The sequence below is a fragment of the Sus scrofa genome, chromosome 11 (assembly GCF_000003025.6).
Source record: "Sus scrofa isolate TJ Tabasco breed Duroc chromosome 11, Sscrofa11.1, whole genome shotgun sequence".
NCBI lineage: Eukaryota > Metazoa > Chordata > Mammalia > Artiodactyla > Suidae > Sus > Sus scrofa.
This window is the reverse complement of record NC_010453.5, coordinates 11,251,068-11,263,899: the sequence shown is the minus strand read 5'-3', so window position 1 is coordinate 11,263,899 and position 12,832 is coordinate 11,251,068. Positions and strand designations below refer to the sequence as shown.

Here is a 12,832-nt window from a genome sequence, read left to right as displayed (position 1 = left end):
TAACAAATATTTTCCATTTTTTGAATTTCAGTGGATTGGGAGAGAAGACGAGAGAGAAAACATGATTTGGGGTAAGATTCTCTCTCCTTCTCTATCCCCAATTCAGACATTAAACAGTTTTTTGCTGCTAATTATTGAATAGTCACAATTTAATGATGTTCCTGACATCTAAAGCTACGTGCATTAGCATGTGTCCCTGGGGTTTCTATTTACCTCTTTTTTTAAGCTCATTCCTTGGTATAAAAGCTACTAGACTTATCACAATAAACATTCACTATTCTTATTTTTAACCTTATATTGACATATTTCACCCGTTTGTTCACCTGAGTTAATTTTATAATAGTTTTTGAAAAATTTTTTAAAAAAGTACAGTGGGAAAATTAAAAAAAATAAAAATAAAAAAATAAAAAAATAAAACCTGGAATTTTCTTTGAAACTCTGCATTATGTTTATAAATTCATTCTTACGAACCTTTATATAATTGATTCTCTCCATTAAGGTACATAGTATAGTCTTCTTAACTGTAGTTATTAAATTTTTTTATGGTTTTCAGGAAATGTACTAAAATTTTACTTACATTTTAAATTTCCTCCCTAATAAACAGAAAGAACATTTTAGGCTACTATTCTATATAGTATTCTATAGTTAAGAATCATTAGTTATTCAAATAGTAGACACTGTTATATTTTTCAAACTCCTTCAGTCTATTAGGATAATTGTAAAATTTTTGAGATTTGAACCTATGTTCCCTCAGCCTTCTACTTTTGAGACTAAGAATGGGTAAGCTATGGGAATTCAAAAATACATGCATCTATCACTATTTATGGGGAAATGCATCAAAACATAGAAAAGAATTAAAGGACCATAGAATGGGTCTGTTGAAATATCAGATGATGATCACTAGTGAAGCAAAACAGGATTATGTTTACCTTGTTTATTAATGATCTTATATTACTCTTCCCACATTTTATTTGATGGAAGAAGTAGTAATGCATACGTACAGAAAACCCCAAAATAAGTATTTAAGAATATGCGAAGCAAAATGATATAATTACCAAGGACAAGATGTGAATGTCTTATATGTTGCCATAAAATAACATATTTTCTTATAATTATTATAATCGTCCTACAATTGTAAAAGCACTTCATTCCAAATCTCTCAATTTTTGCTTAATGAGATATGAAAAAGTTTTATCCATTTCATCAATTCCTTCAAGAAATTCATTCTTGTAACCAGCAATCCTTTCAACAGTTGTTTTATTTTCTGCTTTCTTGATGCTAATCTTCATCTTTATTGATTTGGATTTCCTAGGGTACTTTTTTGTCCTTTAATCAATGTTGTAATATGAGTTCACATCCCTCTAATTTTAATCTTTATTCTTTAGTACTGGAAATACTTGAGTATATTTTTGCTATCATACATAGATAATTTTAGATAATTTCTTATTTTTATTTTATTATCTTCTCTTTACCAGTTTTTGAAACATTTCAATTTTATTACATTATGGTCAAAAAATGGTGGCCAATAAAATCTGTGTCCACATTGTTTGATTTATGGCCAAGGACATGATTTTTTTTTTTTTTAGTAAATATCCTATAGTCATAAAGTATATTTTCAAAGGATATAAGATTGAACATACATGTATTGAGTCAAGTTTTATGAATATATACTCGATTTTTCTATATCTTTATATATTACCTATTTAATCGGCCCCATTCTGAAGGAGAAATATTGTCTACACTACTGCATCTTATTAAGTACTTACAGCATCTCTAACGGTTTGCCTTACAAAGCTGAATGCAATATCTGATGCTTTCAGGCTTATGACCATAATATCATCTACTTAAAGTATGCCTTTCATCAACACATAATGTTTTCCTATATTTTGTTTTGAATTTTTAACTTCAACTCATTCTATTTTGTGCATTCAGATCACATCTGATTTCTATAACGCCAGCAAAGTTTTGCATTCTTTTTGTTTGTTAGCCCTTCACTCACCCATTTATATTTTTTAAACCTGATTTTGTAAAAAGAAAGGAAATATAAAATAAATATTCCTGTAGCTACCATGACCACAACTTAAGAAATAAAATATTAAAATAAGCACTTCTGGGAGTTCCCGTCGTGGCGCAGTGGTTAACGAATCCGACTAGGAACCATGAGGTTGCGGGTTCGGTCCCTGCCCTTGCTCAGTGGGTTAACGATCCGGCGTTGCCATGAGCTGTGGTGTAGGTTGCAGACGCGGCTCGGATCCCGCTTGCTGTGGCTCTGGCGTAGGCCGGTGGCTACAGCTCCGATTCAACCCCTAGCCTGGGAACCTCCATATGCCGCGGGAGCGGCCCAAGAAATAGCAACAACAACAACAACAACAACAAAAAAATAAAAATAAAAAAATAAATAAATAAATAAAATAAAATAAGCACTTCTGGATACCCGTCCATGAGCCGTTCACTGTTTCAGGATATTCAGTATCACGAATTTGATCTTACATTACCAAGTATGTCTTTACATTTTTATTGGATAAACATCTATTGCTCAACTAATTATAATTTTGTTTTTTCATATTAAAAAATTAAATAAATGGAAGGATAAATGGTATCCTTCTATTATTTGATTTATTGCTTCATATTAGGTTTATTACAGTCAACTTTTGGTAATTCATTTTCAAATCTCAATATATAAAATGTAAAACATACCTAAATTCACTTCTCTGTTATTATACTGATATTCTTTTACGCTTTTTCCAACTTCCCACCATTACCCATAATGCTACATTGAACATTTGTGCACTACATAAGAGTGTCTTTATGTCAAGGAGATAATTTCTTAGTCCTAGAGTATCTTCATCTTTTCGAAAATTGTCAAATTGTTCCCCAATGTGATTGTAGCAATTATACAACTCTACAAGGGATTTGAAAATCTTTTACATATATCCTTGCCACGCTTGATACTGTCAAAAATTTTAAAGCTTACCATCCTAGGGGGCATTAAACGTAAATTTTAAAATTTGTACTTTCTTGATTGCTACTAAAGTTGCCCATCGCTTATTCGCCAATCAAGTTTGCTCTGCAGTGAACCGACTGTTTATATTCTTTATTCTCCTAATAGTTTTTTATTTATTCATATTAGTTTGCATGGTTTTTCATATATTTGGGATACAAGCCCACTGTACTCCAAACAATCTGCAATTATCTTTCACTCTGCGCTTAGTCCCTTCACTTTTTTATGGTACCTTTTAAAATATGTTTTATTTTAAAGGTCACATTTATCAACTTTTTCCTGGATGATTTATGTTTATTTATTTATCATTTTATAAATACTTCCTTTATCTAAGGCAATTATACTATTATCCTACACATGCTAAGAGTTTTAAACTTTACTTTTAAAGTTTTCATTATCTTTATTGAGGTATAATATATATAACTTAAAAGTCAATATTTTGTACAGGTACAACCCAGCACTTTCTTTAAAACCTTACAGAGTCATAGAATCACACCACTACCCAATTAAAGAACATTTTCATTACCCTAAAAGTTCCCTTGTGTCCATTTGTAGTCAATCTGCACTTCTATCACGGACCACTAACTTGCATTCTGGGTACTTCGAATAAATTGAATCATACAATATCTAGTCTTTTGCATCTGGCTTCTTTCATTTGCATAATGTTTGCAGGACTCACTAACATTAGAGCATGCATCAATAATTCATTTCTTTTTAACTGTTCAATAGTTTTCCATTACATAAGTATATAATATTTCATTTATTTATCTATCAATTGATAGTACATAATCTCCAGGTTTTGGCTATTATGAATAATGGTACCAAGAACATTCATGCACAAGTATAAGTGTGAACATACAATTTCATTTTTGTGGGGTAGACACTTAAGCATATAAATGTCAGGTTGTATGGTAAGTGTTTGCTGGAAGATTTTACATTCCCATCAGCAATGCATGAGGATTCAATAAATTATTATGTGTTGTGATTTTGCTTTTACTGAAATAAAATTATTATTTTTTTGTGGTAACTTTTTGACCCAAGAGTTATTTAAAAGTGTGCTATTTACTTTCCAAATATCTAGCAATTTCCAAAAACTTTTTGTTGATTTCTAATTTAATATTGTTGTGGTCAAAGAACGTATTTTGTTTCATCTCAATTCTTTTAGACTTAGTGAAACTTGTTTATGTATTATGGCCCGACATTAATACATTCCGGAGAATGTAGCAGATGCACTTGAAAATAACTCTGCTATCTTTAGTGGAGTGTTCTATAGAGTCAATACATTGTTCAACATGACATTGAACAGAAGTGGTGAAAACAGTCTTGAGTGTTAGTTATTTAAAGGAAGAGTGCTTCTACATTTCACCACTAAACAGGACTGTGTTAAATCTGCATCAGGGAGTTCCCGTCGTGGCGCAGTGGTTAACGAATCCGACTAGGAACCGTGAGGTTGCGGGTTCGGTCCCTGCCCTTGCTCAGTGGGCTAACGATCCGGCGTTGCCGTGAGCTGTGGTGTAGGTTGCAGATGCGGCTCGGATCCCGCGTTGCTGTGGCTCTGGCATAGCTGGCGGCTACAGCTCCGATTCGACCCCTAGCCTGGGAACCTCCATATGCCACGAGAGCGGCCCAAGAAAATAGCAAAAAGAAAAAAAAAAAAAAAAAAATCTGCATCAGGTTAAAAAAAAATCATTTTTTATTCATGGTTTCCAAAGAATTTTTTTGATGGTAGGTAGCAAATTTTATGAAAAAATTTTGTATTCCACTAGTATTAGTATGATTATATATAACAAATATATATATAAAACAAATTCTATAATTTGTTAACAAGTAGATCATACTAAAATACGTCCTAATGTTAAAGTACTCTTATATTTACCATAAAACTGAGAATCTGGGGGGAAAAAGACAAAATGTGTTTCTTTTTTTGAATATATTTAGAGTTATAAGTTGCCTCCAATACTACTTAGGCCAATTCTTAAAAATAAAAGTATGTAAAAATTTCAATATCTTTGTTTCCAAGTATTTTATAATTTGAACAATATCTTGTTGTACTTATTTAAAATATGTATATTTCCATTTTCTTAAGTTTGATTTTTATCACTGATTTCCTGTGGGTGAGAAGTCATCTATATGACAATAATTTATTTAAATTTATGGAGACAATTTTACAGCCTCATTTGAAAAGTGTTTTATCTGTGCTTGGGAAAATACATGTTAATCAAGCCACGAACATTTTTGTTCAAATTTTTTTTTATTTTTATTTTTTGTCTTTTTAGGGCATATACAGGTTCCCAGGCTAGGGGTCGAATTGGAGCCATAGCCGCTGGCCTACACCACAGCCACAGCAACATCAGATCTGGGCCACGTCTGCGACCTATACCACAGCTCACAGCAACGCTGGATCCTTAACCCACTGAGTGAGGCCACAGATCGAACCCACAACCTCTTGGTTACTAGTTGGGTTCGTTATCCACTGAGCCACGACGGGAACTCCGATGGTTCTTTTAAAAAGAAGAATATGTTAAAACTCTAAGCTATTTTATCTTTCAAATCTAGTCAGTTTTGCTTTCTATACCTCACCTATGCTGTTAAGTATATAAACAGCAAATTGTTGTATCTTCTTAGTGAGTTATACTTTTTTCATTATATGACGCCCCTCTCTAGCCTCATTAACTTTTTTTTCCTGAACGTTTACTTTGGCCTATTTAAATACTGCTCTACCAACTTCTATTAATCAGGTTTTAAAATGCACAATACTTTTACTTGGGTAAAAAATAACGATGACATAAAAAGACAGAGTTTTCATGCTCAACTCATGGCCATTCCTCCTTATTCATACTCCCTTCACCAATATAAGTAAGTATTTTTGTTTCTTATTTCCTATCAGCATCTCCCCACATATGTCTTCTAAATAAATTTTCTTCTTAGAGTAGTCTTAGGTGCACAGCAAAATTAAGCACAAAGTACAAAGATTTCCCATATATCCCTGGCTGACCCCAGTATGCCAGGCAGATATGGCCTCCCGCCACTATCGATGTACCCCAACAGAGAGTGAATTTATTACAGCTGCCTATAAGCCTTACCCACCCAGTTTTATTGAGATATAATTGACATATAATACAATATTAGTATAAGGTGTACGACAATGATTTGATCTGTATACATACTACAAAATGATTACCACAGAAGTTTAGTTAACACCACCTCTCAATAGTGGCAAAATTGTTATCTTTTTTCTTTTTGTTTTTGGCTGTGCCTGTGGCATGCAGAAGTTTCTACAGCAGTGACAACACTGGATCCTTAACCCAATGAACCACCAGGGATCTTCAAGTTTTCTTTCTTTTCTTATGATGACAACATTTAAGATCTCTTCTCTTAGCAACTGCAAATATACAGTACAGTATTGTTAACTATAGTAATGATGCTGCATATTTCATCCACAGAATTCATTTATCTTACAACTGAAAGCTTGTGCCTTTTGACCACATTCACTCATTTCTCCCATTCTCTACTTTCTACCCTATGGAAAACTCGGATCTGTTATCTGTTTCTATGAGCTCAGTTTCTACATATTCCACATATAAATGAAATGATGCATTATTTGTCTTTCTCTGACTTATTTCACTTAGTATAGAGCCTTCAAGCTTCATCCAAGTAGTGGTATATGACAGGTTTCCCTCCTTTTTATGGCTAAATAACATTCCATTTTACATATAGAAAAAGAGACCTGCAAACTCATGTTCAATGGAGCATTATTTATAAATATCTAAGACATGGAGAATTTTGTCTATTTTGTTTCTATGTTTCAGAATTTTCTTTGATGCCTACTACACCATTTCAAATTTTCATGCATGTTCCAAGAGCACTTGAAGTTACATTAATCAAAAAACCATACTAATACTAAAATTATATTAATCAGATTTACCTTATTATTTGGATTACTCTCACCCTTGACTTTTCATGACTGGGGTGAATCGCAGTTTGTTTTAATGTTTTAAAATATTAATGATTATCTATTTCTCCAGCAATTTGTTTCATGAAAGTTTCAACTTTTAATATTATAAAGCATCTTTCTTTCTACAGTATATTGCTTTTTTGGCTTGTATTGATATTGATTCCTACTCTTTTTTTTTCATTTGTATCTATGTAGTATAGCTTTACTCATCCATTTATTTTTACCCTCTCTAAGTCATTTTGTTTTTCAGTGTGTTTCTTTCATTTAGAGCTGGGTTTTATTATTGTGCAAAACTGTGATTTTTTTCCTTATTATAGGTAATTTTTAAAAACTTTTACATTTATTATATGGCAGATATGTTTGATGTTAGATGTCACATTTTATACTTCCTGACTTTTATAGATTTTTTAAAAACTTCCATTACATGCATTGTTAGTCAATTCTTTGATTTTACTAAAGTGAAATGAGTGACCCCTATCTCTTCATGTTAAAAGTGCATATACTCTCATCCAATACTCTATCACCTAATACACTTACAGTTCCTCATATATGCATTACTCTTTCCTATAATCCTGGCTTGTTGAACTATTCCCTGTATCTGTAACATCTCTATTCTCTCTTAACTTGACTACTGGTTTGGCACCAAAATGAGAATAGTATCTACTCTTCTAGACTATTTAGCATACTGGAGGTATTTTATCTGAATATTATGCAGTTTTAATCAATGCTATCAATAAACTCTTGGTAAATCAACATATCAAAAAGAATTAGCAATATTAAAGTTCTGAGAGGAACCCAACCTATCAGTACTAAGTAGCAGTACTCTGTATTGGTCTCATTTGTATAGAAAATGAATTTAAACAAGACTATTCACACACAGGACAACATAGTATAAAAAATGCATTATATCAGCAGATGATTTTAAAAATATCTGCTTTGAGATTTGGGAGGGAAGAGATATCATAAGACCTTTGAATCAGAATATGCCTCAATGTTAGAAAAGAATACAGGAGTTCCCACTGTGGCTCAGTAGTAACAACCCTGACTAGCATCCATGAGGACTCAGGTTCAATCATTGCCACACTCAGTGGGTTAAGGATCCCATGTTGCTGTAAGCTGTGGTGTAGGCTGCTGATGTGGTTCCATCTGGCATTGCTGTGGCTGCAGCGTAGGCTGGCAGCTGCAGCTCTGATTTGACCCCTAGTCTAGGAACTTCCATATGCCGCACGTACAACCCTAAAAACAAAAAATTAAAATAAAACAAAAAGAATACCAACAAATATTAAATATGACTTAGCATGTGAGCAAAAGAGTGCTCTTAGGAAGACCTCGATATGCATGGTTTTGTGTCAAGAAAATTCCATTGAAACCAAATCCCTATGTGCTTTATTTTATTTGATGCAATATTTAATTATACCCTTAAAAGAACAGTATTTTCTTTCCATCAGACAAATAGGAATAAACTATATTACTTAAATGTATTTCTCCTATAATCTACTATTTTAAAAAGTATTATTTTTAAAACATTTTTACAACCTTTACAAGAAGCTATTATTTTCCATTGCAAGATCATTCCAGTCAAATTCATATATTATATGAGATAAAAAACTAGTAAAAATACAATTTCAGTAGATACTTCTATATTTCATTATGAAAAACATCAACTTACTTGTGACCTAAATGCTTCAGAAAGTATCCCAGAACCTTCAGAGCTTGAACCCAAATACTTTCACTTTTAGAGGCCAATAATTTGTAGATTACCCTAAAATATATAGAAATAAATGATTTTTAAGCACTTAACAAATACTACAAATATAAGCACTCTATATATACTTTATGAATAAATTATAAATACATAAAATGTAAAATACCTCTTAGGATTTAAATTTTTTGGAACAGTTAAAAACTATCATATTAATTTTTCTTTAAATTTGACCTTCAAACATATATGCAAAAGGACAAAATTACTGGTTGTTCATAAATACTGCCTCCCACTATACTGAACAAAATTTCAATTTTAAGGTCTACGCATAGTTAAGCCACAGTTCCTCCTCTATTTGAATTTCCTCTGGCATTTGTACTTGATGACCTTTTTCTTGGTTATAGCTAATTGGACCATGGGTACATACTTGCTCAATTACTTTTCTTTTCTGAGAAATTAGAATGAATTCTGAGAAACAGTATCTAGTCTTTGTTAGGCTCTTGAAGTAGAAAATGATTTAGGAGTTCCCATCATGACTCAGTGGTTAACAAATCCGGCTAGGAACCATCAGGTTGTGGGTTCGATCCCTGGCCTCGCTCAGTAGGTTAAGGATCTGGGTTGCCATGAGCTGTGGTATAGGCTGCAGACACGCCTCAGATCTGGCATTGCTGTGGCTCTAGTGTAGCTGGCGGCAACATCTCTGATTAGACTCCTAGCCTGGGAACCTCCATATGCTGTGGGTGTGGCCGTCGAAAAGGCAAAAAGACAAAAAAAAAAAAAAGAAAAATGATTTAGAAGAGAAACTATAGGATAGCCAGCGGTCTCTACACAGAAGGAATAAAGCAACTATACAGGAAATAGCAGAGAAAGCAAACTTGTTTCCTCATAGCTTTCTGGTCCTGGTTCCTACCCTAATGTGTTTCCATAATAAACACATTATTTTGTTTTAAATTAGTTTGAGAAGTTTTCTGTTATATGGAGCAAAAAAGTCTCTTATAACACATGATCTAAGCTAACATACAGTTACTTCAAATTGTATATGAGGGCAGGGTCAAATTCATTATAATATTCATAGTTACTTTAGAAATTTTATCCATTTTTCTTCAAAAAAATAAAAGTAATTTGAAGAAACTAAAAGGGGGCAGGAATAACTACATTCTTTTGCAAATGATTCTAAAATTTAAGAAGCCTCTTTGCAGGTGGCAGTAGTGTCCCTATAAAATTAGAGTGTACTTTACTCTATCAAATATCTTTTAAAAAATAAAATGTCATTTATATTTTGAAGGTAATCTAGGCTGAACTAAAAAAGCTAGTAATAGAAGATGCAGTATTAATTTTCCTATCATTTCAGTGTTATTAACAAAGGAAAATAAATCACTAAAAGTTAAGATATCTACTGTATGTTTAACAGTACTTATATTACTACAAAATAAAATAACACATTGTTGATAATATTTCTCTTTTCGTATTACTCTCCTGAAGAAGAGACTATGAGAAGTTAACTCTAGAGTGATTATTTTCTTTGGAAGATGAGGCTTGTGCATCCTTGACAAAAGGCTCAAGTTCCTACATGAATTTATATTCACACTGAAATCTATTTTCAGAACTTTCAAGGAAACATACCAGGAATGAAAAAAGACTAGTATGAGAATAGAACAGTTATACACATCAAAAAAGAAATATTCAGAAAATCATAAGAACATTTAACAACAAAAATAATCTTGAGAACCAAAGTAAAACCTCACAACCTAAAAATGTGACTACACTCAAACACATAATCACAAACAACCACAGTTTCTTATTCTGTAGTAAACATTTGAGATAAAGGGAAAAAGTATAAGGTACATCCTAAGGATTGACAGGAATTATGAAACAGAAAAGAAAACATCTAAGGGAATCAGACATCTATGTTATACAGAATTTTCTTCACAACTAGACAAGCATCTCTCATAAAACAAGATACAGTGTAATAGGAAATTTACTGACAGATAAGTTAATGACTGTTCACTTATAATAAGATAATTAGGTGAATCCTAATTCATTTGTTCCAGCTTAATATACTCAGCCAGGAAATTATCTAAACTGTGTAAAATAAGAAATTATTTTTCACAGAACTAAAACAAACAATCCAAAAACTTATACAGAACCACAAAAGACCCAGAAGCCACAACTCTCCCAGACTTCAGCCAATGTTACAAAGCCACGGTCATCAAGACAGTGTGGTACTGGTACCAAAACAGACATACAGACCAATGGAACAGAATAGAGAATCCAGAAATAAACCCAGACACCTATGGGCAATTAAGCTTTGACAAAAGAGGTGAGAACATAAAATGGGAAAAAGTCTTTTCAGCAAGTATTGCTGGGAAACCTGGACAGCTAATGCACATCAATGAAACAGAACACACCTCACACCATGCACAAAAATAAACTCAAAATGGCTGAAAGACTTAAATATAAGACAATACAATCAAACTCCTGGAAGAGAACATAGGCAAAACATTCTCTGACATCAGCCTTACAAGCAAAAACAAGCTTATGGGACCTAATCAAACTGACAAGCTTTTGCACAGCAAAGGAAACCAAAAAGAAAACAAAAAGACAACTTACAGAATGGGAGAAAATAGTTTCAAACGATGCAACTGACAAGGGCTTAATCTCTAAAATATACCAACAGCTTATACAACTCAACAGCAAAAAAGCCAAGAACCCAATGGAAAAATGGGCAAAAGACCTGAACAGACATTTCTCCAAAATATACAGACGGCCAACAAGCTTATGAAAAAATGCTCAACATCCCTAATTATTAGAGAAATGCAAATCAAAACTACCATGAGATACCACCTCACACCAGTCAGAATGGCCATCATTAATAAGTCCACGAATAACAATGCTGGAGGGGGTATGGAGAAAAGGGACATACTACACTGTTGGTGGGAATGTAAGCTGGTACAACCGCTATGAAAAACAGTATGGAGGTACCTTAGAAAACTAAATATAGAACTACCATATGACCCAGCAATCCCACTCTTGGGCATATATCCGGACAAATTTTCTTAAAAAAGGCACATGCACCTGCTGTTCATTGCCACACTATTCGCAATAGCCAAGACATGGAAAAAACCCAAATGTCCATCGATAGACTATTGGATTAGGAAGATGTGGTATATATACACAATGGAATACTACTCAGCCATAAAAAAGAACAAAATAATGCCATTTGCAGCAACATGGATGGAACTAGAGACTCATACTGAGTGAAGTAAGTCAGAAAGAGAAAGACAAATACCATATGATATCACCTACATCTGAAATCTAATACATGGCACAAATGAATCTTTCCAAGAGAAGAAAATCATGGACTTGGAGAACAGACTTGTAGTTGCCAAGGGGGCGAGGAGGGAGTGGGATTGGGAGCTCGGGGTTAACAGATGCAGACTATTGCCTTTGAAATGATAAGCAATGAGATCCTGCTGTGTAGCACTGGAAACTATGGCTAGTCACTTATGATGCAGCATGATAATGTGAGAAAAAAGAATGTATACATGTATGCATAACTGGGTCACCATGCTGTACAATAGAAAAAAAATAATGTATTGGGGAAATAAAAAAAAACTATCTTGTCTTTTCTTTGAACATTTCAGATATAAAAATATCACATTTTTTGATGTTCAGTTCAGTGTTGTATTATCACAAGGTCTTCCTTAAGTCCAATTAAAATATAACCAGAATTAAATTAAGTTCTTCCTTTGTGTTCATTGCTTAACATGTATGAATTAAAATTAATTGTGAAAATTTAAACGGCAAATTTTCCGTCTTCGAGATTAATTTGAACACATTAGTAAGAATGGGACATGTTCCGCTAGTGTCAACCATGAGCAACAAAACCTTCGTATTCACTGTGCCTAATCAATTCTTTCATATTATACATTTGAAAAACTACTTCCATGTGTCAAACAATGCACAATTCTATTTCTAATTTCACCTTATCAACCAATCTAAGGTTGGTATCATCCACAAAGGTGATGGGGATATTTTGTATTGATTTCTTAATTTATCACTTTAATATAATAAATAAGGTAGGTACTGGGATCAAAATTCAAGGATATTAAGTGTTCTATCTGAATATAATTTATGAAGGAGTGTAATTATCTGTATTATATATTAGCCTGAG

General features: G+C 32.9%; 1 protein-coding gene across 16 annotated transcripts in view; it reads right to left on the bottom strand.

Annotated features, from left to right (window-relative positions):
- The window catches only part of NBEA (neurobeachin), a 637,779-nt gene that overhangs the window by 458,960 nt on the left and 165,987 nt on the right, over positions 1-12,832 (bottom strand). For all 16 annotated transcript variants that reach the window (XM_021065194.1, XM_021065195.1, XM_021065200.1 and 13 more), the window contains one exon: positions 8,626-8,718. In XM_021065194.1, the coding sequence (XP_020920853.1) occupies positions 8,626-8,718 (93 nt within the window). The remainder of the gene's footprint in view (positions 1-8,625; positions 8,719-12,832) is intronic.